The sequence below is a fragment of the Gasterosteus aculeatus genome, chromosome 9 (genome assembly GCF_964276395.1).
Source record: "Gasterosteus aculeatus chromosome 9, fGasAcu3.hap1.1, whole genome shotgun sequence".
Classification (NCBI taxonomy): Eukaryota; Metazoa; Chordata; class Actinopteri; order Perciformes; family Gasterosteidae; genus Gasterosteus; species Gasterosteus aculeatus.
The window spans coordinates 3,390,606-3,417,014 of record NC_135696.1 but is presented as its reverse complement, the minus strand read 5'-3'; the positions used below and the strand labels follow the sequence as shown (position 1 = coordinate 3,417,014).

The 26,409-nt window shown below is 48.1% G+C and overlaps 2 protein-coding genes across 3 annotated transcripts; one reads left to right on the top strand and one right to left on the bottom strand.

The window, feature by feature from the left end:
• The first annotated feature begins 1,129 nt into the window (after positions 1-1,129).
• tmx2b (thioredoxin-related transmembrane protein 2b) lies at positions 1,130-8,206 on the top strand. 2 transcript variants are annotated; one of them, XM_040185960.2, is made up of 8 exons: positions 1,130-1,489; positions 3,407-3,467; positions 3,809-3,922; positions 5,668-5,744; positions 5,828-5,934; positions 6,025-6,090; positions 6,181-6,310; positions 6,899-8,206. In XM_040185960.2, the coding sequence occupies exons 1-8, from the start codon at positions 1,301-1,303 to the stop codon at positions 7,076-7,078; spliced, it is 924 nt and encodes a 307-aa protein (XP_040041894.2). In that variant the 5' UTR covers positions 1,130-1,300; the 3' UTR covers positions 7,079-8,206. The 2 variants fall into 2 exon arrangements, 1 of the variants encoding a protein (XP_040041894.2); XR_013450593.1 differs by having other exon boundaries at positions 1,147-1,489; positions 6,181-6,711.
• Positions 8,207-8,871: 665 nt separating this feature from the next.
• zdhhc5a (zDHHC palmitoyltransferase 5a) lies at positions 8,872-25,366 on the bottom strand. The gene is made up of 12 exons (XM_040185957.2): positions 24,763-25,366; positions 20,929-22,561; positions 18,361-18,482; positions 17,920-18,077; positions 17,204-17,376; positions 16,996-17,098; positions 16,666-16,757; positions 14,766-14,892; positions 13,964-14,072; positions 13,763-13,872; positions 11,080-12,203; positions 8,872-10,380 (listed from the first exon to the last, which is right to left on the bottom strand). The coding sequence occupies exons 2-12, from the start codon at positions 21,090-21,092 to the stop codon at positions 10,146-10,148; spliced, it is 2,517 nt and encodes an 838-aa protein (XP_040041891.2). The 5' UTR covers positions 21,093-22,561; positions 24,763-25,366; the 3' UTR covers positions 8,872-10,145.
• Between the last annotated feature and the right edge of the window lie 1,043 nt (positions 25,367-26,409).

Below are 26,409 nucleotides of genomic sequence, written 5' to 3'. Positions count from 1 at the left end.
AAAATGTAATTATAAAGGCTAAAACTGTAATATGTTACAACGTGGATTTATTGTGCTATGACAAAGCAGATTTTTCCCACAATTTATAAAGGAAATACATTTGCACTAAAAAAATAAGTCTGGAAATTGTTTTTCATCTGGAGGATCATTTTCACCCCCATAAGACTTGTGTTAAAGTTGAACGTCCTGTATATTTTTCTGTGACTATCGAGAGATCGGGAATCAGTCTTCTCTCTACATCTTCAAGCTTGAAAGACCAGAGATTTACAACAAACAATCCCAGACCATCCACAGAGCCGGAGGTGGCGTACTGGCGATGACGCACATTTTGAGTTAGATAAATAAATAAATCAACAAATAAACTAGCAGTGACATACTTCAAATACAAATGATACAAATAAGGCTTTTTTCTCTTCCTCTGCTTCTGACTCGACCTCCCAGTCGGCGCTGGAGGAAATGATGAGGGGCGCAGGCCTAAACACCCCGCATGCAGCCCGGCACCGGACACCCGGTTCTGCCTGGATTAGCTAAAAGGGTGCAACCCTGCAGGCAGCTGTAGGCCCTGATGGAAATGATGGAAGTCAGATGATCAAGATTGATATACATCTAAACCTTCTTCTAAGAGATATCACGTGTGTACAAACTGTACAATTTGTGATGGAATTGTAAAAAACAAAAAGCATAATGTTCTACAAAAATTCCTCAGTCAATAGAAATAATGCAAACAAGTCTTAAAATTGTCTTAGCACAGGCATCTATAAAAGAGAACATGAACCTATCAGCAGTGACCTGTTCTCTACACTGACCAATCAGCGCTAGGTTTAACCCATTCGTCCTGAATGACCTCGGTGGTCTGCACCTCTTTCTGCCCCTATGGGGTTTTAATACAATTTTGCCGACTTCACTATGTAAAGCCTACACAGGCCACCGAGCATAAAGTAGCTCCACAGGAAGTTAGGATTACTATCTTCATTTTAAAGGTGTTTGGGAAAAAGTCGCCCGTGGGTGTAAGCAACGCAAACATGCAGTTAATACAAATATCAATATAATTTGTTTATAAAATACACTGCACATTGAAATTAAATAAATGTAAAGACCTTGACATGCCGTTTATTATAATATGATTTACAATCACTTTTATTTTGTAAACATCTACACCGGAAATGGTTTGTTTGCCTACTTTCTCTACAGACAGCTGGCGTTGAAGCGTTCATATTAAGCTAGCGGCTTCATCCTTGGCTGCCTCGGTCTTTTCGGGGTTTGTCTCCAGTTTCAATTATAGTGAGACAGTTGCTAGAACATGGCTCTGATAACGCCGTTACTCGCGTTCCTCTACCACCTACCGCAGGTGTATAAGTGGTTGCTGAAGCCCTACTACATAGCGTCCATCTTCATGTCAGTAGCATTTCTAGCTGTCCGCAAGACGCCTGGCATCTGCGACCATCTGAACACAGATAGAGAGGACGGCAACTCCTGCGACTTCGACTGGGTTAGTAGAAATCGCAGGAAATGAACCAATGGCTTTTCCAGAATTGGTATCGAATAGCCAGTTAGCTAGCTAGCTGGCGAGTTAGCGCAGCCGAGGCTAGCGTTAGCTGTGACGTCAGCTGCTCTCAGCTGCACGGACCTCCGTTCAAAACTGGAAATTCATAATGTTTTTCTTCTTGGCTTTATAAATCTACACACACAACTACATGTATAACTCGCTGGAGTAATCTAGAGTATTACTATAGTATACGGCTTACATGGAGTATAAATCAGCACTTTTGGGAGTAACGCACCGTTACTGCATCCATTATCGATTTAGCAAAATAACTAGGGGTGGGAATCTCTTGGCACCTCACGATTCCATTCGATTCCGATTCAGAGGTCAACGATTCGATTCTAAACCGATTATCGATGCATCTCGATTTTCTAAATTTTCTCAAATCTGAGTTTGCTACTCAGAGGATGCTAATCACTTCCTACTTTATTTGATAATTAAAGAAAATCAACAGATGAATGACCTTCTCGAATTTTTTATAAGAGAAAAAATCTTTGTCACAAATATGATTTTCTATCAACAATGCAAGAACCAATGCAGCTTGCATTTCAACACAATATGGAAGTAGCCTTTGTAAAAAAAATATTAAACAGATTCATTTTTCTTTTAAATAAAGAAAACGCTGCTCTTCGTCTCAGACGACAAATACGGACCGTATTTGTAAAATACCTGAAAACAGTCCAATCTGTGAATATCTTGCCAACTTTCACTACAGATCGACTTTTTGGAAAATCAAAATGATGAGGTAAGATATGCGCAGGCTCCTCCATAGTTCGGTAAAGTTGGCAAGATATTCAGATTCAGACTGACGGACCGGTCTGCGAGCTGGACGCATTGCTCTTAATATGCTGGTAATGATGGTAAATGATGGTTGTAGCTGGTTGTCATCTACGGTCCACTACGGTTACCGAAGGGGGGCGTTTGTTTTCTGACAACGTTTTATCTCATAATTTCGACTTTTTATCCCCTTACATTAGTGCGGAAATGGGCTTCTATAGTTGTGTGAATGCATCACTCCAGCCAATCTAAAGACGGGGTTTGTAACCAATCAGGTGTAGAGACCATGGTGACTGGCTCCGCCCCCTTACTGTCAGAAAGAACAACAGCGAGCGCGTAGAAAACACCTTCGAGCGCGAGCAGAGACTAACCTCGCGAGCGAGGAAGTTCACGCTCCGCAAGCGAGCAAATATCTCGCGCGAGACGCACTTTTTTTTTTTTTTTAATTCCGATTATTAACTTTTCTGAATCGAGACCGAATCGTTCTAGAGAGAATCGAGAGAAATCGAAGAATCGATTTTTTTCCCCCACCCCTAAAAAAAAAAACATTAGCGATTTCATCACGTTGTTGATAAGAGGCAGTTCTGTGGAATGTTAATGCAGGAGAGTAAACAAATCAACGTTTTCAAAAGTCAAATCATTTATTACTTACCCATTTAGAGGTCGTTATTCCACATAGACGGGACAATGACAGCAAAATGATTTTAATCTCGACTTTCTTTGAGTTTTCTGTGACGTTGTCCCCAATAAGAGAACATGTTGTATCTTTAAGTAGCAGTATGATCTTTGCTTGCATGATGATGTTGCTGTTGGCACACGGTCTCTTTGCAGACATCCTGCACTGCTCAGTGTCCCTGAATGTACCACCTGGTTAGTATCGAGTGTGCCAACAGCTGATTGAAACATACATGTACTGCATTCCTCCTGTAATAATAATAATGTAGCTAACAAATCAACGAGGAGACATGCTGTACCCCCAGAAGTAAAAACGCTGCCAGTGTAATCGCTGTCCACTGATCAACACATTATGTGGCTGGTGGTGTGAAACGGCTCTGGTTGAGACTGGTTCTGTGTCTGTGTTCTCAGAGGGAGGTGGAGATCCTCATGTTCCTTAGTGCCATCGTCATGATGAAGAACAGGCGAGCGAGTGAGTAAATGTCTGAATCTTCTGAAGTCATTTCTCCTGAGCAGCAGCACGCCGAGGTGTCGTCTCATCACGCTTGGGTGATACAAACCAGTCAGTTTTAGTGATCCGTCTCTTCCACCGTGTCCACAATGAAATCGGAGGGAAAAAATGGATAATACGTCTCTTGGGTTGTCCCCCTCTGTTACAATAGCACATTGTAAGGCTTCCAAGTATAAGCCATTGTCTTATTTAGTTTAATAAACAGTGACATCACACTCCAAACCAGTACTGGTTGAGTGTTCTTTGCTGCTCAGGGTTTCATGGCTTGTGGAAAAGCAACTGTCTCTCTGTGTTCCCATCAGTAACGGTGGAGCAGCATGTGGGAAACATCATCCTCTTCAGCAAAGTGGCCAACGTCATCCTGTTCTTCAGACTGGACATCAGGATGGGACTGCTCTACCTGACCCTCTGCATAGGTCAGTCCGTCCCGCACACACACTGTCAGAGGTGCTTAGTCGGGTGGGTGAATGTTTTGTTGCACAGGTGACACGTTCCACCTTCGACTCACACACACGCCCCGCTGCTCAGGATGGATGAATACATATAAATACTCACTAAAGCACCTAGTGTGGATTAATCCGTCGTGAAAAATAGTCCCTAGCAAGTGTACTGCTTCCTTCTGTTTTGAATGTGCTTTTTACCAACCACCTTGAGCTGTAAAAGGGAAACCACTAACCACACCACTCAACCACATGTTGACATGCAGGCATGAAAATCCCTCACCTTTCGGCGAAATTCGCCGTTTTGAAACCAAAATAGGTGACGTACGTGAATCGTGTAGATTCGGTGAGTTTTTTTTGGGGGGGGGGGTATGGCGGGCGGCAAATCACTGTCAAAATTCGAGAGCGCAATTCAGGTTGATGCGCGGGTTAGGGTTATAAATCAAACATCCGCGAGCAAAAGTCCGGTCTCGCGCAAGCAAAACTTTGTCTCGCGCGAGATATTTGCTCGCTCGCGGAGCGTGAACGTTGCTCGCGAGGAGAGTCTCTGCTCGTTGTTTTTCTTTCTGACAGCAAGGGGGCGGAGCCAGACTATCTGGGCGGAGCCAGAATATCTGTGGGGGGGGGGGCGTGGTGCTTACAAACACGCACGCGCGTGCAGGCACGTCAGTGGGCCCGCAAATTACTTTCTATTCAGAATGGTGGTCCCTGGGACAAAACCAGTTGAATATACTTCTTACCTTTTTCACCATTGCCCTGTTTTCATGCCTGTGACATGACAGCATCACGCAGTTGCTGCAGATGTGTTGGCTGCTATGATGCAAAGTCCTGTTTGAGAGATTGAAAAGTGGCAGGTTCCCTTTTCAGAATGGCATGAACCAATCTCAGAATGGCATGTAGGGGCATGAACCCGCCTCCATAAGTAAATCCCGTAAATGTTTTTTTATCTGACTTCACTGAGAAATGATCATAAAACAGCGGCTTGAAAATAGCACAGTGTGTGTGTGTGTGTGTGTGTGTGTGTGTGTGTGTGTGTGCACGTCCTCTGACTCGTTCCATAAAGCCGTTACTGGAAAGTGGCTTCTTTGCTTATTCATTTCAGCATGCACGGCCGACGCGTGTGTCCCTCTTTGTTGTTTCAGCGTTGCCATGGCACGCTGAATCATGACATGTTCCCATCATATGAGCGGTATGGATGTCTGACTCAATGCTTCACCATTTTCCACCAACGTATATAGATTTAAAGCAGTGCATATTTTTTAAAATTAAAATTTTCCAACATGCCATAGTGGTAAAAGCTACTCATTTACATGGCATCTGCATATGCATATGGAGGCGGGTCCAAGCTGCTACGTGCCGGTCTCAACTGCCGTCTGTCACTCAAGGCTTTTAGATTTCCACCAAGTCGCACATGTTTTTCATTTTAAAATAAAACTCCCAAGATGTTGTATCCCAAAATGAATCCATGTCTGAATCTCTGTTAATATCAATCAAACTAAGTCGATCCACATTTGAAGAACTGGACCGACTCTTCAATAATTGATATTGTGTGTGAGAGATTGTAAAAAGCCAAATATTCCTCTGTGGATGCTCAAAGCCAAACGCAAGCAGCCATGTTACTTAAATCTAACATTATCTGTGAAGTTTTCCTGCTGCAGCACATTTCCAGTTTGGATCAGTCCCATATGTTCTATGTCCTGCTGCTCCTGTGTGTGTTGCAGTGTTTCTGATGACCTGTAAGCCTCCTCTCTACATGGGACCGGAGTACATCAAGTACTTCAGCGACAAAACCATCGATGTGAGTCCGCACGCTGGAATTTTCACTTTGTCACCAGGAACAAAGACGGGTACAACGTCTCCTTATTGTCTTTGTGTCTGCAGGACGAGCTGGACAGAGACAGTCGAGTGACGTGGATAGTTGAGTTTTTCGCCAACTGGTCCCCTGAGTGCCAGTCCTTTGCTTCTGTCTACGCTGATCTCTCTCTAAAGTAAGACTCCGCCCACCCAGCAGCAGGGGGAGGGGTCACACAGCGGCATCGACGACAGCTACTGGAGTCACCGGTCTGCTCTTGTTTCAGGTACAACTGTGCCGGGCTCAAGTTTGGCAAGGTGGACATCGGACGTTATGGAGAGGTCTCCAAAAAGTAAGAAACGTCTTTGAGAAGCGTCCCGTGGATTGGTTTCCGTGACTACACGTGTTACCAAGCGGCCTCATGTGCGTTCGTTCCTCGCAGGTACAAAGTGTCGGCGTCTCCGCTGTCCAAGCAGCTCCCGTCCCTGGTGTTGTTTCAGGGGGGGGTGGAGGTGATGCGGCGCCCCCAGGTGGACAAGAAGGGTAGAGCCGTATCCTGGAGCTTCACAGAGGTCAGACTTGGGACAGAATCTGATTTTCAGCATGATTATTCTTTTTATTTACTTTAATAAGGTGCTTTTTAACAGCAGTAGCAGTTAATGTCTATTTAAACATAGAATCAACTGAAATATTAAAGCAAAGCGATTAGCCACTAACATTAAGGCTTTATCTTGTTTGTTATAGGAAAACAAATTACTTTATTATCTTTTGGTGGGGGGGGGGCATTTTTATACTGCTCTCTGTATCGCCCCAATGCAGACAGCCTCATTTAAATGCATGCACTCATAAAGAAACACGGCTGCTATTGGTTTATTTAATGAAAGGCTGAAGGAATGAAATGTTTTGAATCCGTCCAAACCAATATCGACATCTCTCAGTAATGGATGGGCCGGGGGGCCGATACGACACCACGGTAGCGTTGAAGGGTTCTTGTCTATCTGCTGGCTTGCTCTATGGGTCACATGACACGATGTAAGCGCGTGAGTCCCTGTGAGCAGGCTGGGAGACCACTCCGATATACAACTATAACTCGTGGGTCATTGTGGGATCCTGTTCGCTCACATCATCTCGTATCAACCGTCCGTGTCTCTCTCCACCAGGAGAACATCATCCGAGAGTTCAATCTGAACGAACTCTACCAGAAATCCAAGAGGCTCAACAAGACCAAGGGAGACAAGGTCGGCCAGTCCCAGTTCCCCCCAGTCCCCGAGGAGGACGAGTCCGAGCCACAAGGAGCCGGCGGAGAGGCTCCCGAGCCAGAATCCAAGAAGGACAAATAAGTCTCTTTCCATCACTCAGCTTTCACTGGTGGATGGAAGCTGTGGGTCCAGGTCAGCTCCCCGTCCTCCTCCATCTTCTCCCTCAAAGAACAGGACCGGTGTGGCTGCGGATCATCGTGAGCATCAAAGTAGCCACCGTACCTCTTCCTGTCTCCAGCACCATCCTACTACGCCCCGTGTTTCCAGTCTGTTGGTCTTCAATGAGCAAAGGGAACAAGTGTGCTCTTCGGCAGGGAGCAATTTGGGACTTTTCACTGTAAAACCTGATCCAGTAATTGGGTGCAAGGCCTGGAGATGTGCTTTGGCTTCTTCCACACATTTCAAAGCTGTGAAGTCTGAGTGACGTCAGTTCTCACTAATTAACAGCAAGGGAGCAGTGAATGTAATGCTACATTTTTTTCATTATGTTTTATTCAACTAATTTAATGAGACTAGAGTAGATTTTTAACATTTCCATTTGTGTTTCTTCATGCAAATTAAGTTCTAACTCAATTTATTTTCAGTGTAAAATGAGAGCTGCTGTGTTCAGTGTCAGTGGCTCTGAGACGAGAGGACAGAACGTGTCCACCTGCAGTGATGCGTCGTGGTAACGCCAGCTGTGAGTCCGCTAACATCGCTGTCCTTTCTGCCGTGCCGGACGTTCTTTATTCAAAGCACTTTCATTTATTTTGGCTTGGTCATGTTGAATTATAAGGTCACGTGTTATGTTTTAGGAGTAGCTGGTGCTTCAGCGTCTGCGTGTTTCCATCGGACCCGTCTGTTACTTTGAATAGTTAATGTCCAGACCTTCAACAGCGATGATGCACACAGAGACCAAATAACTACTATTGTATAGAAAGACGTGTGAGATGCAGATCTGTCAGTCAGTATTAAATGAACAGCTGGTCTTCATCTCTTGTATTTAGAGGACATTATTTCCAACTAACATTCCATCAGCAGCTTTTAAATATGTGCACACTTACTGTTTTAGATTAGCTGTTTGACAGTTTTTTTTCTCTTGTATCCTGATTTTAGTCCTGAACTGTTTTAGTTGACTTTTTGTAGGCTTGTGTGTACCGGTTCCTTTACGTGGACAGAAGTCTGCCGGCCGGTTCTTGTTACTCATGCAATAAAACAAAGTGGACACGAGGCGTTGCGATGCTAGTGGTTACTTCTACATGACACGGACTCCCATACATGTAGGTTAGACTTCACATCCAATCAAACAGCACCAGTAACGGCGTCATGCGTGTGTAACGCCATCGTTTCACTCCACTACGCTCTCAACATGGCGGCTGGTAGCTAACGGGTTGCAGAGGGGTGAAAGGCTGTAAGGGAGCGATGCTGCACACAGTGCGCTCCGATCCTCCACCCCTCTGCGGGAGTCTCCGCCTCCTTGTTTATTGACACACACACTTTGATTAATGTCCACTCGCTCACCCTGTCCCAATCAAACCCAGAAATAGGATTCCCTTCCTGTTCCATTAATCTCATCGTAACTGGTTAAGACAACATGGCCGGAGACGGAGAGTCCAGGGGACACCCCAGAGAACTCGTGCATGGACATCTTACTGTCATAACAAAGCAATGACATGTTCCTTCAGACCAGCCAGACGGTCACTCTGAAGAGACAAGCCATCCTTCCGTCGTGCTATTTCCCTTCTCTGAAATCAAAAAGGAACAATGAAGGTGTGATGGTCTCACAGACGAACAGGGAGTCTGACCCTTGACCCCCGCCCCCAAAGCCGCAACGTCATTTCTTGGAAAGGAATGCGCAGCTTATGACTCGCTGGGAAAAGGAAGGCTTGTTGCACTACATCACAACTTTTTTTATTCTTTTGTTTTACCATTTAACACATTTTGTCAGACTGGCAGCCTCGTTTATGTTTGAAGGTAATCCTGAAATCATCTCCCACTGCAGGTTGAGAGCAGGAGGACGTTCACAGTTAGACAGATGCAACTGGACTGTGAGACCATGTTTGAAATAAGGCGTCTGGTCAGAGATTACAGCGCAACCCTCAGTCAATATTAAAAACGGAATTTAACAGTAGCTATATTTCCATATAAATTCATATAAAACAATTTCAAATTAAATAGGTGGTATAAAAACACTTTCATTTCAAGGCAGTTGCTCGAGGATTGAATTTTCTGCCGCCTCGTCTTAAGGACCTTTTGACAAAGGCTTCTCTACATGGTTTCCTTGTTCACTTCAGTTTGCTCACAGACCACTTGGTCCACAGCGGCCTCTACTGGCCAGTAGTAATAGTGCATGCTGCTGTCTGAACGCCATCTACAAAAAGAAACCCATTTAAAATCACATCATTCTGTACAAACATGGCATCATATTCACATCGAGGAAGGAATCAAACAAATGGGGAACCATCTATTTTTATTTTCTCAATGTCACGCTTGTCCTCGTCCCTCGTGTGGGACATTGTCTCAATCCAGAACTGCTCTGAGTGACAGCCTGATGACTCCTGTAGGACAGCCCCCCCCCGCGTGTCCACGGCCAAATAAAATCCCTGTTTTGTGCAGGCTGTTAAAGGTAGTCTGTGACCAGCTGTGTCCTCATCTGGAGACTGATCACATCGCGAGAAGCCCTTGACTTGGATTCTGTCCTGGTGCCGCAGACCGAATCCTCCTGGAGGGTTTTGAGTTTGATGATGTTCCAAACATAAGCTCAAATGGAGCTTCAGTCCAGAAGTGCTGATTGGACTCCCAGCCGATCCAGAGGCCGCTAGTGGGGATCAAACGTGTGGAACCAGAGCAAACCGGTGCCTCGCGCCACAGTGAGGATCAAACACGCATTGGGGTCCCGCTTTGCTGCGGTGACACCCCCCCACCCAGTGGCAGGTAGTCCCGACCCCATCAGCACCGGTCTCACTCAGTTACTGAGGTGGATGTCTGGAGGCGGGACAGTCCAGCAAGGTCCAGCGCTACAGCCCATCAACCGACGGCGAGTGAGATCTGCACTAAGCGATTCCACACCTGGATGGAGGTCCGGGTGTCGCTCAGTGCTTCGTTGTCCTAAATCTCTCTGTCCAGGCAGAAATGGGGAGGGTAGGGGGGGGGGGCGCCTGGATGCCACTCAGACAGAAATCTCATAGGTGGTGCCTCCGACCCCCGTCACCTTCCTCACCCCGCCAGTCTGAGGTTTGTGGGCGGGACTCTGCGTCAATGCCGAGCTGGGATAAGCCACTCCGGGCCGGGCCGACCCGCTGACTGGGTGACAGGGAGAGGAAGGGGCGGAGCAGGAAGAGGTGGAGGAGAAGGGCCTGCAGCCGTTGGCCCGGCTCAGAGGTTTCATCTGGATGGGCTCATCCCTGATGACAAAGATGATCAGAACATACATGAGCCATGTGGCTTGGTCACATGACCTGGTATAAGCAAACAGGAAGAGAAGAGATGCCGCTGGAAGAATAAACAGCAACACCTTGTTGACTGTATGGAACTGAATATACAGATAAGAGTAAATGTGATTCTTCTGTTGGGTTTGGATGATATAAGATCTGTGGCAAACAAACATTTATGATGTCTGAAGTGTGAGGTGAAAAGCTAACACCCCCCCCACTGAGCTCCTTGACCCCCAGCAGGGGGCCCTTCACTGACCCCGATGCACATAATAACCCCTTGAATGAGATGAGGCTCAGGACTAAACTTCCTTCATGTTTCATATGTTGAAAAAGGCCCACGTCATCCATCCTGCTTGTTCTACACGTCCTATCTCACTGCTTGTGACACATTGTCTCCCCGTCCCTCCACTGCTGTGTCCTCCATAAGAAGGACAGAATCATGAACGGACCAAACACAGGACAGGAAGGAAAACATCACACATGGAACAGTGAGAAACAGGCAAAGGGGAAAGAAGGAAGGACTCACAGGCAATCTGGCAGGAGGAAGAGAAGAAGGGAGGAAGAGGAGCGGGAGGAGCAGTCCATCAGGTTTTCAGGCGGGCAGGTGGGGGGGTTTTCAGGGTTAACAGCAAACCAATCGGCCCGACAAAAGGTGAAGTTCATACTCACTTTGCCGCTTGTATTTCTCCTCCTCCCATCCCTCCACTTCCTCCTCCCCCTCCTCCTCCTCCTCCTCCTCCTACACCTGCCGCATTGGCTCCAGCCGACGCAGAAGCCTTCCGGACCAGCCTATACTGCATTTCAGCAGCGGCAGCACTCGAGTAGGACAGCGACTTTCCCAGGGGGGGAGGGTGCGGGGAGCGAGGAGGGTGGGTGGTGGAGGTGGAGGAGGATCCCAGAGGGGTGTCAGTGGAGCGGGTGCGATATGGATAAGCGTGGTGGGGCGGTGCATGAGGGGCAGCGAAGCGGGGAGGGCGGGAGGTCGAGGAAGAAGAGGTGGAATGGTGGTGGTGATGATGGCCGTGGTGGTGGTGATGGTGGTGGTGGTGATGATGCGGGAGGGGCGGGGCAGAGGAATGATTGGCAGATGGCGGATGAGAGCCGGGGTGGAGCTCGCCCAGCGGGTGCTCCCTCTGTGGAGGAGGCGGCGGGGAGGAGGACGTGGAGGAAGAGGAGCGATGGAGGAAGGAGTGGTGGTGGTGGGACGAGTGGTGGTAGTGATGGGGAGACTGGGAGGACTGGGAGTGTGTCTCAGCATCCCTGTGCTGTGACATTAGGAAGGAGGAGTTGTGGCCGCCGGCCGCTGGAGTGCAGGGTCTCCCGGAGGACACCTCACGGGGCCCCGCCCCCACTTTGTCAGAATCATCACCACCGGCCAGCAGGCTCTCGTACGACAGGCTGCCATTGCGGGACGGGTGGTGAGGCGGGGGCGTCTGATTGGCTAAGCTCTTGAAGCTGGCCGAGGCGGTGGTTGCCTCGGAGACGTGGACGCCGCCCGCTGAGGCGTGCGTGGAGCTGGAAGATCGCGAGGCCCCTCCCGATAGGACCGTGGGGTCGGAGAAGGAGGGGTACGAGCGTCCGCCCAGGGAGTATCCGGGGATGCCCCCGGCCCCAACCTCCCTTCTGCCCTCCCTCCTCTCCCCGCCTCTTCCCACCGTCCCTCTGTCGGATGAAGCGTCCCTCTGGTCCAGGCTGGGCTGAGAGCGGAAACCAGGCTGCTGGCTGGCCTGCAGCAGGGAGGAGGTGGAGGAGGAGGAGTCCCTGGCACTGCCGACACTCTCGCCTCGACTCAGCTGGAAGGGGCACGGGGAGGAGAAGGAGAGGGGGGGGGGGGCAGCAGGAAGGAAAAGAAACAAGAAGAAGAAGAAGCGGAGCAGATCAGGGAAGAGAGCAGAGTCCTGTTTGTCTGGAGCTCCCTCTAGTGGTCAGGTCCCGACACAACACACACACACACAGACACACAGACACACACAAAGCTAACATGACTTATGTTACTTTAAACGCCAGTTCAATAGTCCTAACACACCTTTCTCAATCATTTGTTCTTGACTTATGTTATTTAACACATACATCCATGTGCTGTAGCCGTGACGCTATGGAGCCAAATCATTTGAAAGAAAAGAAATTAAGGGAAATATTCTGGGGATAAACATAATTTTGGAGTTCTGGGATTGTTTAAATGTCTATATCTTGATATTTGAGGTTACTACATCTACCCACCCGTCTGCCTGGAAGCTTCAACTGTTGCCATGGTGATCAACCCCCCAAATGAGTGTTTTATTAGGAAAGCTAATCTTACATTACTAATTATGCATCAAGGTCCCCTCTCGTCCCATCCCAACGCGGAAGTACAATCAGAGAGTATCTCTCTCTTGATAAGAAGTCGAAAGTCACACTAATCCTCATATTCCTCATCCCTCTTTAAATCAAGAATAAACTATCGTCCCTTCAATTGAACAGAACAAGTAGAAAATAGCTCATTTCGTTGGTACTTTTATAGGCAGTGAAGTGGGAAGGTTTTCCCCATGAGACCGACTCAGGGGACAAGAGCACAAAACATCAGGAGGACACGTGGAGATATTGAAGGACACTACGCGGCGGACAGGGGGGCTTTGGAGCTGCAACGCTGGGGGGAATCTACAGGAGACACTTCTCTAGTCAGGGAGAAAGGAAGGAGAACCAAACAGCAGACATGAGCCCCAATACTGAGCAGAAGCCGACCAGATGTGTTCAGATGTGTTTAAATCAAATATGAATTCATCAGCCTCGTACTGCAGAGGCGGATGAATTTGATACAAACACTTTTAAATGTGTTCAAACAGTATTACAGCCATGTCTGGAGCAAACAGAAATGAAAGAAAAGGAGAAAAAGGCTCCCAGAACACTCACTTACTGATACTGATCAACAGAGAGCCACTGAGGAACAGAAACACAAACAGTGATGAGACCCGTTAGAAACACAGAGCAGCACCAGTGGAGACACGACCACTCTTAGGACACATGGAGAACCTCCAACAGGGAGACTGACTGGCCTGATCCATGTTCACCCAGACCAGAAGCACTAAGCCTCTTACTTTTCACAATAAAAGCTCCTGACCAGCGAGACATTTGCTCTGCGCATTAGAAGCCGGGTCAATAAAGTAGTTTATGCTCGACAGCTGGACGCATGTGTTCTGGCTAACAGGTCCTGCAGCCGACTGGGTGGATACTTTTTAACTCTTTGTGGCCTGTTGACCTTTGACCCCTGTTGCAGGCAAGAGTGTGAGCCAGTGTGTCTGATAAGCAGCTGGTCCAATGCACTGTGCACTGGGGGGCGATGACCCGAGTTGACTCAGACTCATGAGTGCGTTACCTGGTTGGCGTAAGCGTGCGTGAGCGCCGTGTGGTTCTTGCCGGGGCTGTAGCTCGGCCTGTATTTGTACATGGTGGGGGTGGGGGGGGCTTTGTTGAGCAGACGGCACTCTGCATCAAGGTGGGGAGACAAAGAGTACAGAGTATCAGGTGAAGTCAACGTAGAACGGGATGGGAACAGGACGCGGAGATGAAGCGTTACCCTCTGGGTTTCCTCTGGGGATTCCAGGGTAGCGCAGCTCTGGTTTGGGAGGAGGGGGAGGCTCTGCGTCACAGGACTGGCTCTCCATCATCTCCAGACTGGACTTAGACTGGATACAAGTCAGAGCAAAGCCCAAAGAATCACAATCAGCTGACTGAAATATGGTTCGGTGTACACATCATTTAGGTCCAGTCTGCACAGACCCGTCACAAGAACCAGAAAGACACGGATCGCTACACTTGTTGTTACATTTGTTAAACTGCCATATGGAAAACAACACAATACCAACACACTTTGAAGGTGCATGTAAATATACATAAATGGATGTATTTGTTGTGCTGTGGGAGCAGAACAACAAGCTGATAGATGGGACCGCCTCGCATTGACAAATGTGACCTTTGAGGATTTCTGGTTCTTAAACCTCTTGCTGCCATCTGGACTGGCCTATAAGCAACCCTACATACGGCGGGCCCCCACAGGCACACCGCCCTTTAGAAGGGAGCTGTGTGTGTGTGTGTGTGTTAGGTGATCAGCAGAAAGCTCCCTATAAACTCCCCATTGTCCCCCTTTGGTTCCAGCTGAGCTGAATTCTTTATTTTTTACTTAGTGAGGGGGTTCTGATCGTTGTTGTGGCCTTTGAGACGTCCTTCCTTCAATAAATGTCACGGCCCGCTTGGTTTCACCTTTAGCCCATCTAGTGCCGGTTTACCCCCCCCAGCCTGTACCCCCGGGCATTCCAAAGGCCGTAACACGGCTCCGTTCATCCCACAGGGAGGTGCCGCCGCTGTGCAGCTGTTCTTACCCGGTGCAGGTCTCCCTGAATGCCGTTGTCCAGGATCTTTGCAGCCAGCTGGGCCTCAGTCAGCTGTGGCCGCAGAAAGGGGGGCTGCACGCACACGCTCTGCACACACTTCTTTCTGCCCAGATATCTACGGAGCACAGAGATGAGCCGTGTGCACGTCATCAGAACAAACCGCTGGGAGCTGCCTTGTCCCTTTGAGCGACTCACGGACCAGTTTCATCTTTAGGACGCGAGGAGAGACGCTCTCCTTGTTTGCTAACCGTGTAATGGACGTTACACTTTGTGACTCGTGTTAAAAACGACATAGAAGAGAAACAGTGAGACAAAACAAAGTTTGATTTTCTTTTTCTATGTGCATGACGAGTGTCCAGGGGCCTCATTTATAAACGTTGCGTACGCACAAAAGAAGGCGTACGCCGCTCTACGCAATAATTGGTATTTATAAAAAGCAAACTTGACGGAAAAACGTGCGGCCCTTCACGCAAGCTCGGACCCATGCGTACGCACAAAAACGGGTGAAATGAGAACCGTCGGCAAATGCAAGAAACACGCAAACGTGCGTGAAAGTGTGTAAAACTAGACTGTTGTGTAAAAGAAATGCCAATACTGCCTCTCATAAATAACACGAACACCCGATTGATCGACCTGCAGCGTAAAACAAACAGAAATACAAATTAACACATTTTCAAAAAGAAAAGTGAAATATGTTCTGCAATAATATCGGCATGTTATGCAATTCATCCTCAAAACACAGCTGTTGCTTGTCAGATGCAATCAGACGGACGGTAATAAAACGCCATGATGCCGTCACAATGCGTAATGACGCTGATGGCTGATCTTGCGCTCTTAGACGTGGGACATGGAAGGATTGGCGCTGTAGTGCAGCGCACCGTCGGCCTGTTTAAGGGCAGATGGCGCTGCCTCGACTGCACTGGAGGAGGTTATTGTTTACTCCTGAAAAGGTGTGCAACATCGTGCTGCGTGTGCTGTGCTACATGATGTGGCACAGCTTCCAAACGTGCCTCGACCCCCTGACGCCGATGTTGGCCCAGACCCTGTCCCCGATCCCCAATCATTGCCGCCCGTCTCTCATCAGGAGGGGACAGCTCCGGTGTCCCCTTTCCCCACCCGGGGAAGACACACTTTGGCAATGGCGATGGTCTGACATCAAAGTGGACGCTTTTTTGCATCCACTTTGATGTCAGACCATTTTTTCTTTATTTGGGTCTGAGGTTGTGAGGCTGCAGCGTTGCTCTGCAACCTTTTGCCACTCGAGTGCCTGTTTGGCATCAGTGATGCCCACACTGTGTCCTCCAAAAAGCATCTTACTTCTCCTTTCCACCTCCCAATGATCATTTCCACTTCACACCAAGTGAAGTCACGTTTCTTCGTTTTCCCCTCAGTGTTTGTCATGATTTCGCAATCGATGAATATTCATTTGTGGGCGTTCCACAGACTATATATGGCCAACTATGGGCGTGACATGAAGCCGCAAAAGCTGCGCTGCATTTAGAAGTGATTTATTAGGGGAAAACTGCGTAGGACGTGTGTGCGCACGGTTTTATAAGTCTGAATATTTCTGTCCGTACGCACGTCCTACGTTTCATCCGTACGCCACTTCTGGCGCAAATCCTACGCAAGGTTTTATAAATGAGGCCCCTGGTCTTTAGAGCGCCATGGAAACGAAGAACACAGGAGGTTGAAGGAACCATGAAATCAGCAGGACTCTTGGTGGAAACTATCCTCCTGCTGTGAATGCAGTTTTACGCTCTGCTGAAATGTGCTAATTATCATCAAACTTATGTAGTTGCAAATACTGGCTGCACAGAAGAACTGTTATGTGGTTTTAGGCAAGAATATGTAATGTTGATGAACACACAACCGGAGACAGGAAATGCACCTGGGGGCCTGTGAGCTGCAGAGAACATGAGAGACGTTGTTCCAGCAGCCGTTGGTGAAGGGGTTCACACCTCCTCTGAACTTCCCCGTGACCTGCAGAAAGAACCGAGAAGGGAATGCAGGGATGCACCAGGTTTATATGCTTGCTCTGCTGTTACCTAGAGGACAGGTGAGTGTTGTCATTGATGTTAAACTGTGTGGAAAATGTGAAAAAGCGTCAAACTATAAATGTGTATTTTACTGGATCTTCCAAAGCGGCTGTTGAGGCTGTTTATTTCCCCCTAAAAGCACCGCTTTGTTTGGAAATCAGCTGCAGGATCAATGGTCCTACCTGCTCATTGGTGGTCCTGCCTCTGGCCACAAGCACTATGTGGAAACCAGTGAGGCCAGCAACAGGGATGAAGAAGAGGCCTGCAACACACATTACAGCCAGCCTGGGAGCACAGGGGGTCAAGGAACCTCGAGAGACCCGAACAGACGGACAAAGCCCGGTTTTTAATGAATGGCCAATGGACAGGGGACAGCGCTTTGAAGGATACGTGACGATGGCGTGCAGGCGGTCGACGCTCTGCCGATGGTAGAGGATGAAGAGCAGGCCGAAGCCGAACACGGCCATGATGTGAGCCGTCAGCGACAGGAGGAAGAGGAAGAAGTAGCGGTAGTTCCGCCTGCCGATGCAGTTGTTGACCCAAGGACAGTGGTGGTCAAAGTCCTACAAGATGAGTGGAGAGACAAAAGGAACTGGATGAATACAGCTATCAGAGTGCTGCATCCTCCCACACGTCCTACACTGCGACTGTGACGGGACATGACGGGACTCCGTGCCATACATATGACAGTATGTCCAAAACAACACATTTAGCAGTCAGTGTCCACCGGTCAATCTCAAGTGCCATTGATTGTTTGTTCAGAGAGATCCTCGTCACAAATGAAAGCATGAATGAATGAACTACACCACGTCACGCGACTTCAGGTCACTACCACTGAGCTGAAGGAGGACTAGTGTTCTAGTTTAAAGAAGAAGAAAATAAAACAATTTAACCTGTTAAGGCTTTAAGGCTTTAACCACATCATATTTGAAATGTCACTAAACTCCCAAACGTCTCTCATGGCTTAGACTAGAAGTATCTCAGCATACGAGGGACTGTTGGCAGGAGAGAACCCGACTGAAGCAGTGGAGACCGTTTGTAATTTCGACGCGATCAGAAGCAAAACAACAGATCTAACACGCCTCTGACGGTACACGGTCGCTCACCTCCACACAGTTGTCACAGACGGAGCAGTGCGAGCACCGTGGCGGTCTGTAGAAGCGGCAGGTGGAGCACCACTTCATCCGGACCTGGATCCCTCGGATGTCCACGGTCTTGTAGAGGGGAGCGCGGAAATCATCCTCTTTGTCCTCGTCCTCTTCGGCTGCAGGGACAGGAACAGGGGACACACACGGTCACATAAACATATGGAAGCGCTGGACGGAGCGGTGAGCCAGTGGTCAGACTGCAGATTGCGATTGCTTCAACGCTCCCTCTACTGATCAACCAGAAGCTGATGTCCCCATGTCATCAGCAACGTCTTTGTGTGTGAACTGAGCTCCTGAAATACATTGAACTACATGTGTATGCATTAATAATGAAGCCAAAAGGCAAACCTGACATTTTGTGATAGCAGCACGGCTATCGCTTTGCTAGCAGACACCCACCTCTCGGGAAGACGCCCGGGTCCATGAACGTGGCCAGGCAGAAGTTGGCCAGGACGAAGAGGAAGATGACTCCATTGTAGATGGGCACAGCCACGGAGAAGCGCTCCGAGAGCCACGGACACCTGGGACGGGACACAGGGGGCCGTTGTGTCTCATTATTTAGACTTCCTACATACTTTCTAACAGCTGGGGGCCGATTGGATTACAGATGAGTTCTTTTAAGACTCCCCGGGCTCTTATCACACATCAACCTGTAGAAGTGTGACGATTCAAAGTGAGGGAATCGTTGAAAAGGACACAGCTGGCAGTTCCATCCAGTTCTTTACGTCCATCGTTTTGCTTTTCAACAAATCAATGTGATGTGTAAGTAGGATATTTGGAGGTGTATGAAAGCACATTCAGCCACTGCTGACACTGCTCACTGCTTCCAGTCATTGGGTCAAACAGCGAACAAGAAAAATAAGCTTGCTTATTAGTTACTACATGTATACCATAGTCATGCAAATTATTATCCAAATTAAAACCCTGAAATCAAAGAATCACCACCGTCTACCGCTTAATGGTCTCCCAGGAGGTTTGTGTGTCGTTCATGCATTGTTTAGAAAACTGGTCTGCCTTTTTGTGTAGTGTATTAATGCACCATTGAGACAATAGGAGGAAGTGGGACTGCGCGCGCACACACACACACACACACACACACAGATCATGGGCTTTTGTCAGAGTGACAGATGTTGGCCTATTTTCTCCTCACTAATCTGCCGAGCTGACAGCGCACACACACACACACACCCACACGTTGCTACTTGTACCACGTTGAGAGGGAGATTAGGAACGACTATTGACTTACAGACACCCACTTGCATTATCATATGCGGTTTATATTAAGGATGGGTACGTGTTCCACTAAAGCTTCACCGTATGTGAACCGGAGCCTGATGACAAAGTCACTTTGTAAATTGGTTTAAATTGTCGCATTGGCGTAGCATGGACACGGCATGGACGTAGCATTGCCATAACATAGATGTAGCATGGACATGGCATGGACATGGCTTTGACATTGCATTGGCGTAGTATGGATCTGGCATGGACGTAGCATGGACGTAGCATGGACACGGCATGGACGTAGCATTGACATTGCATTGGCGTAGCATGGACGTAGCATTGGCGTAACACAGATGTAGCATGGACATGGCATTGACATGGCTTTGACATTGCATTGGCGTAGTATGGATAGTAACATGGACGTAGCATTGGCGTAGCATGGAGACGGCATGGACGTAGCTTTGGCGTAACAAGCTTCAACATCTAATGCCCCGGGCTCTTGTGTCCCCTCCCTTTAGCCGCTGCAGTGAAATGCTCCAGAATGCCTTATTTTGTGCCTTATGAGAGCAGCTCGTTTAGCACATGACTCAGAACTTGGTCTTAGCACCAGTATGCTGCTACTCGATGGAGAATAAACGGTCTAGAGCCGGGCTGTTAAACATACAACCCGCCGGGTGAAGTGTAAAAATGACAGAAAGTCATAAATTGTAGTTCTATAAAAGTAGCTGCTATTCCTAAAAAGTCCACTGGGGGGCGCACTGAGCGAGCGCATGCGTCAGACCAGGATCGACAACAGCGTTCCTCCAGGCAGCAGCGCCCGCTCGAACCGCCGTCGACCGGACCATCCGCGTCTGCTCACCCCCCTCACCTCTGGTGGACCAGACCATGGCCGGTGATTTTACTGGTCCGGCCCGCGTGACATCAAAGTGGAGAGTATGTCTTGAGTTTCACACCCCTGGTCTAGAGATTGCCTGGACAGTTGCATTATTCCTCATCTCCTTTGTCCTCGTTTCCCTTCATCGCTCTACTGTTCCTCCCCCAGAACCCAGCGTGATCTTATCTAACCATCTCATCCAGCTCTTCAGGTCAGCTGCGTTCTCCGATGAGGTTATCTTCAATGACGGTGCCGTCGCATATAAAAAACAACGTGGCCGCTCTGGTCCCAGGCTCCTTCTGATGCCGCCATTGGTGTGTGAGTGAGCATTAGTCGGCCGTCAGTGAAGGAACGTGGGAGTAAAGTGCTTGAATGGAGTTTACACTTATTGGGTCTGTGTTGCTCTTGCTTTTCAAACTAGTGATGTGGTTGGTTGCCATTTTAGTCCCCATTTACTTTATGTAGTTAAGATACTACGTGGTTCTACGTCATCATAATAATAAGGAAAATGGGGCATTTGGAAAATTGTTCATCTGCTCCTTGGTCAGTTCAACCCATTTGTACTTGTACTTATGATTTTGATGGCCTAATCAAGCTATTTAACCCAGTCAATCAAATGAATTTGCTTTGATTGTGGGCCAATGATTGTTTTACAGCTGTGAAGTGTCCAACGCATCATTGCTTTAGGACACGTGTCCTCCTGGGGAAAAGCTTTCCCTGCTGATACTTCCCACGTAGAATGCTCTCTGCTGTGAGAGCGAACCCAAACGACAAGCAGACAGACGCGGGGGACATGTTGGACATGAAGCGGTCCTTTCAGCGCAGCTTGGGAACCGCCTACTCGTGTGAGACAACGGGGTGATGCTACTCACGTGAAGCAGAAGAAGAGCGTGGTGGAGCCCACGAGGAAGAAAGTGGCCGCCGACACCGGCACGTAGCGGGAGGGTCTCAGGGGTCTGGCGGTCGGGACCGTGGTGTGCGGGAGGGGCGACGAGGACGGACCCCGCCCTCTGCTCTTGCTGCTGACGCCTGGCATCACTTCCTTTGGGTGGAAGTGTGTGCCTGTTTTGTTTGTAACTTCTGTTTGGGGGGGGGGGTTAGTAGCTCGGGGACAAAAACGATGGTGAAAGGACAATACAATACAAAAGAGATGGAGGAATAAATGAGGGGGGGGGTCCTCTTTCACGTGGGCAAATGGAAAACACTTTCTTCCCCACACTGAGGAGCTTAAGTTCGTAGGTCAATCCTGACTGCGGGAGATTAAAATAAGCCTACAAGTCAAAAGCCTTTTTTTCTTGTCAGCCAGTAAACAGGTGGGAAGGCAGGACGAACAAATAAGCCACAGATTGTAAAGAGGGGGGGGGGGGGGGGGGGCAGAGTGTTCCTAAAGCTCTGCAGGTAAATACACAACCCTTGTTTCACTCTGTTCAACCCCACATGTGTTAATCAATTACGCACAAAGAATCGGCTTCATGTAAAACAAGGTGGATGAAGACTTAGTGAGAAACATGACTGCAGTGCCAAGGAAACAACTTGGCCATAATTGAGATATAAAAACAGTTGTTAAAACCCTTTTTTCTAATGATTTGTTCCTGTGGACGTGGAACCCAAAGGGAAGCCAAGCTGATAATGTGGGATTCGACCATAGACGGGAGGTCAGTTCAGTGAGGTACAACAGTTGGTAGAGGTAGGCCTGGTGTGGGAGGTACGAGCTTACACAACGGGTCAAAAGACAACGCAAGGAATGACATTGAAAGAAAAGTGGAAAGCTTGAAAAGGAAAGACAAAGGGGAACAGACGAGACGATGTCTTTCCTCAGCTTAGAGTAGAAATGGGAACTTGTCCGTGAGTCGGAGATCACGTCGATCGACGGTTCAGCCCCCAGACGGCCGGAGCGACGCGTGGAAAGGCTCTGCAGATGAAACGGGAGCAGCCCTCGCTCTCTGGTCGAGACGGAGACAACTGGCTTTCAGTCCAGCACTGGGATTAAAATCAGCAGTCTGTAAACGGGCCGGTAGAGTAGCCTGGTTTTCCTGTGTCGGGGCATCCTCAAACCCCCTCACCTGCCGGCCGCACCAGGGACGTGATTGGAAGACAGAAAGCAGGAAGTGGCCGTGTGGTTCTTCCCAAAACGTGCGGAGGGAGACCCAGTGGAGCATCCATTGGTATCCATGGGAATTAAATGAAAAGGTCACATTTGGAGCGTGAGGGGTTATGTATGACGAGACAGTAGTATTATCTCACACATCAGCCAGCAACCCCCTCCACCCCTCACGGCCTCCTCCTTGCACAGCAACCCCCTGGAGGACACAGCCTCTTCGGAGCAAAGTCAAGGAAATGAAAACAGTGGTTTCTATGTGTGGGAGCTTGGATTCTTCCCCTACCTCAGGGCAGGATTCAGTGCGGATCAGCTGAGCTCTTGAATAAAATAAATAAAACACAGAGGAGGGGTTTTAAAGATGAAACCCAGAAGAGGATCCAGTCTGATGGTTGGTCGCGATGCACCTGCAGAACAGAGCAGAGGAACGACGCCTTAGTCACATTCATTTTATTCTGAACTCACACGTACTGGTTGCTTATTTTCATGTGTGAAATATGAACTCCATCATTTTTTCCTGTTAGACATTGTGTGAACTTGAGAAACTCTGTATATACCGAATATACAGAACCAGTTAAAGGTTTGGACACATTTTCACATTCAATTCAGTGAGAAAGTGTGTCTAAACTTTTGACTGGTAATGTACACTCTTGAAGAATGTCCCAGTAAAACATAATTAGTTCAACCTTCAGTACAGGTGCAGAACAGAAATGCTCAGCGAGATTTGAGGTCACCAGAGAACACTGACCAGTGGACGTCTTGGTCGCATGAAATAAGATGATTGAAAGCATCCGTACCGGTAGCATCAGTTAAATGGTTAGCGGTTTCTAAATCAGCAAACATCTGTATTAAAGTGCAGTAACAGGCTGCAGATGCAACTCATTTCTTAGATGCATGTAAATTGTTCTAATTAGCATCAGCTCAAGCGGACAGGACCCATCGGGTCATTTCCGCAGTAGCACACACGCACCAAACGTATAAAACTCATAGCGTTCTGTGTTGTTCAACAACAGCAGAGCCGCTGCTGGCCTCTGTCCCTCACAGAGCTCGCCTAGAGGAAGCTGGTAGTGGGGACAAAGACAAGTGGAGAGACGCGCTCGCTCTGCACGTGTCCTTCACTCCATGGACTCTTCTGTAAGTCAACATACGAGGTCACCTGTTTGGGCCCGCCTCCCCCTTTCCTCATCCATGGACCCCTCCAGCAACAGGAAGCAGCCTCAAACTGCTTCTTCACAGCACAGTTCCTCTCAAACTTGACACATGAATACAAATATCCATATAGTCATTGCTGATTTTTACAGGCAGTTTTACAGGAAAACATATTTAATTTGGGCAAAGGCTTTTGGCCGCGTCTGGCCGATCTCTTCAAACCAAACTCTCTTAGTAGGGATGTCTTTGGAGCCCGGGGTTGTATGTGTGGAGGGGATTCTCATAAAGTGTGTTAGCAAACTTACACCAGCACAATATTCGGTTTCCAGAGTGTTACCTAATTTTACTCACACCCAAATTTAAAAGAATTCTGAACGTAAACCACCATTTGCATTTCTTCAAGCTCCATGAAGATACAAGATATTTATTCAACTCTTAGTCCTTTGCATTGCATTTCATCACAAGTGTGCATCCTAACTCCATCACGCAGAATGTGGATCTTGCAATGCTGCAAATGCTCGAAAACACACACGCACGCACATGATGGCATCTAAGAAAGGGGCGTACAGCACTCACACACACTCCCTGGGTGTGGAGGGCCTGCTGCAGTCATGGCAGCACTAAAGCCTCCATGAGCACCAAAGGGTCCAAGCATGCAACAGCTGCGTTTTCTCAGATGATCATTGACGTGATACGTTGCTGGTTCGGTGGGATTACGCAGAACACATCAGGTGACACAGACCCCCCATGGATGGAGTCACCCGACCACAGATCGGTCCGACAGCTGGACACCACCGGCCAAGATGTGCCATCTACTTCCGAACAAGCGTCTCCCTCAATGCGGGGAGGGGGGCGGATGCGCCAAGCTAGTGAACTGACATGTTTCATCACCGCCCATAGACGCCCCCCCCCCCCAACCCATCGATCCATCGATCCTCTCCATACATCGGCGTGCAGAGGACGCTGTAATTGTGCTATCGGAACAGCTGATGATTCATAATAATTTGGCCGTGCCTGCTAGCGAAAGACATGTCCACATTGGACAGTGGGGGACACATGGAGCCGGGGTGGGGACGCGCAGTGACCACGATCACACGGCTGAACAGCCGGGACGAAGGGCGCCCATTAGATAACGTTCGGTTCCATTCGGCCGTTGTATTAACGGAAACCGTTCTGTATGAGAATGCTGACCGTGACGTCAGCGAGTCCATTAAGGATGAAACGATCCAAGTGGGGTGGAGATCGTTGGCGTTAATGGAAACCATCTAACATTACATTAGCCTTCCGTGACAAAGACGGCCGGTTGGCCTTTAAAACGAAGAGAAACGTTAACATTCGCGTTATTGCAAGGCTCCGTGTGCTGTAGGAGCATATCGTCTATATAACATTGATATTACCTAGCAGTAAGCTAACAGTACTCCACTGATTAGCACCTGCTAGGAGCAGGCTAACAGTTCACCTGTGAAGGGGGCTCCCACTCGTTCCGGGTCCAAACACCGAGACCAGGACGTAGCAGTCCGGTTCGTGTTCTTTCAGCAGAGACAGCTCCTCCACGTCGGCGGTACATCCATTCGTATACATGCAAGTGGTTCAGCGACGCGGACTAGCTAACGTTACCCCGGCGCCCAGCTAATTCACACACAGTCCACGGTAAACGTGTGCCTAGTTAGCCGAAGGGATGCCGTTACGTTTCCGTTATGTTACCGCAGCTAACCTCACGAGCGTAACTAACGTAACTAACGTAGCTGACGTTAACTGCTAGCTAGGGGTGGACGCCACTTGTTTGTTTGTTTTTTTACTACTTTGAAATAAATAGCTTCTGTCTTGCAGGCTTATCCACCAATACGGAAGTTAAAGACAAGAAAAACAAGAAGATAAAATAATGAACTAATAATCTTCTCATATACCCGTAATATTGGTGGCCAAGAGACTCCCTGAGGCCGACATATTTGTCAGTAACGTTACTGAGAACTCTAACGTGAGGGTCTAACGGGGCTAAACAGTAGTTTTGTCGCAATAAACCAGCATTGATTGGATGACACAAGTGTCAGTCAAGCTGCAAGCTGCTTTAATTGACTCCCCAGCCCCGACGCCCCTCCCCTTATAGCAAACGTCACGGTGGCACTATGTCGTGATGACGTTTATTCACCAGCACAGCGGAACGCTGCGCGGGGCGCGTCGACTCAATGCAATAGATAACAACACCTTAATATATGTTATTGTAAGTAAGCATGTTTGTCTTATAAACGGTCCCTGACATTAGGTTTTAATCCTCTCACGTGACACACTGACACAGTGACTTGTTTATGTGTGCACGTGTGTATAAGTGTGTGTGTGCGCGTGCATGATTATTCCAATTATGTGGACACACACTCACACACACACACACTGGCAACACAAGTAGGGGATTAAAATGACAGCAGGGGCTACAGTCTTTGTTGTTAGGACACTCATTGACATAATGCATTCCCTAGCACCTAATACCTTAAACAGCTAAATGCCGACCCAGCCTCAACCCTGCTAAAGCTCATTCACACACAAACCCTCCAGCAAACCTTTGGAGGTCCGTCTCAAAGTGAGGACTGGCCAAAATCTCCTCACTTTCCAAAAATGTTATCGCTCTGAAGGTCTCACACTCAAATTGGTCCTCACAAAGATCACCACACACACACACACAATCTCCAAAATAATAACAATTCTGAAATCCTGCCACCAGGAAATTATGGATTTACATTTACTTTTATTATTATTTTTACATCATCATTTAGCTGCAGCTTTGGATTGTGACTCCCTGTTTGTGTGTGTGTGTGTGTGTGTGTGTGTGTGTGTGTGTTGTTTGTTGAAGCCCCTTGGCAGTTGGCAAGCCCATAATGCTCTTAAATTAAACCGACAATCATGGCATTTAAAAAAAACAAAAGCTGACTTTATACTGACCCATTTCCCATCCGTGGTCAAATAAAGCTGAATTTAGTCACCTTTGATGATCTCTATACCAAACAAAGACAATCACATGCGAGGGGCCTGGCAGGCATTTTTGAAGGGCTTTCCTTCATATTGATGGTACACCTGCAATAAGAACATTGGTCAGCTCTCACTACCCCCCCTA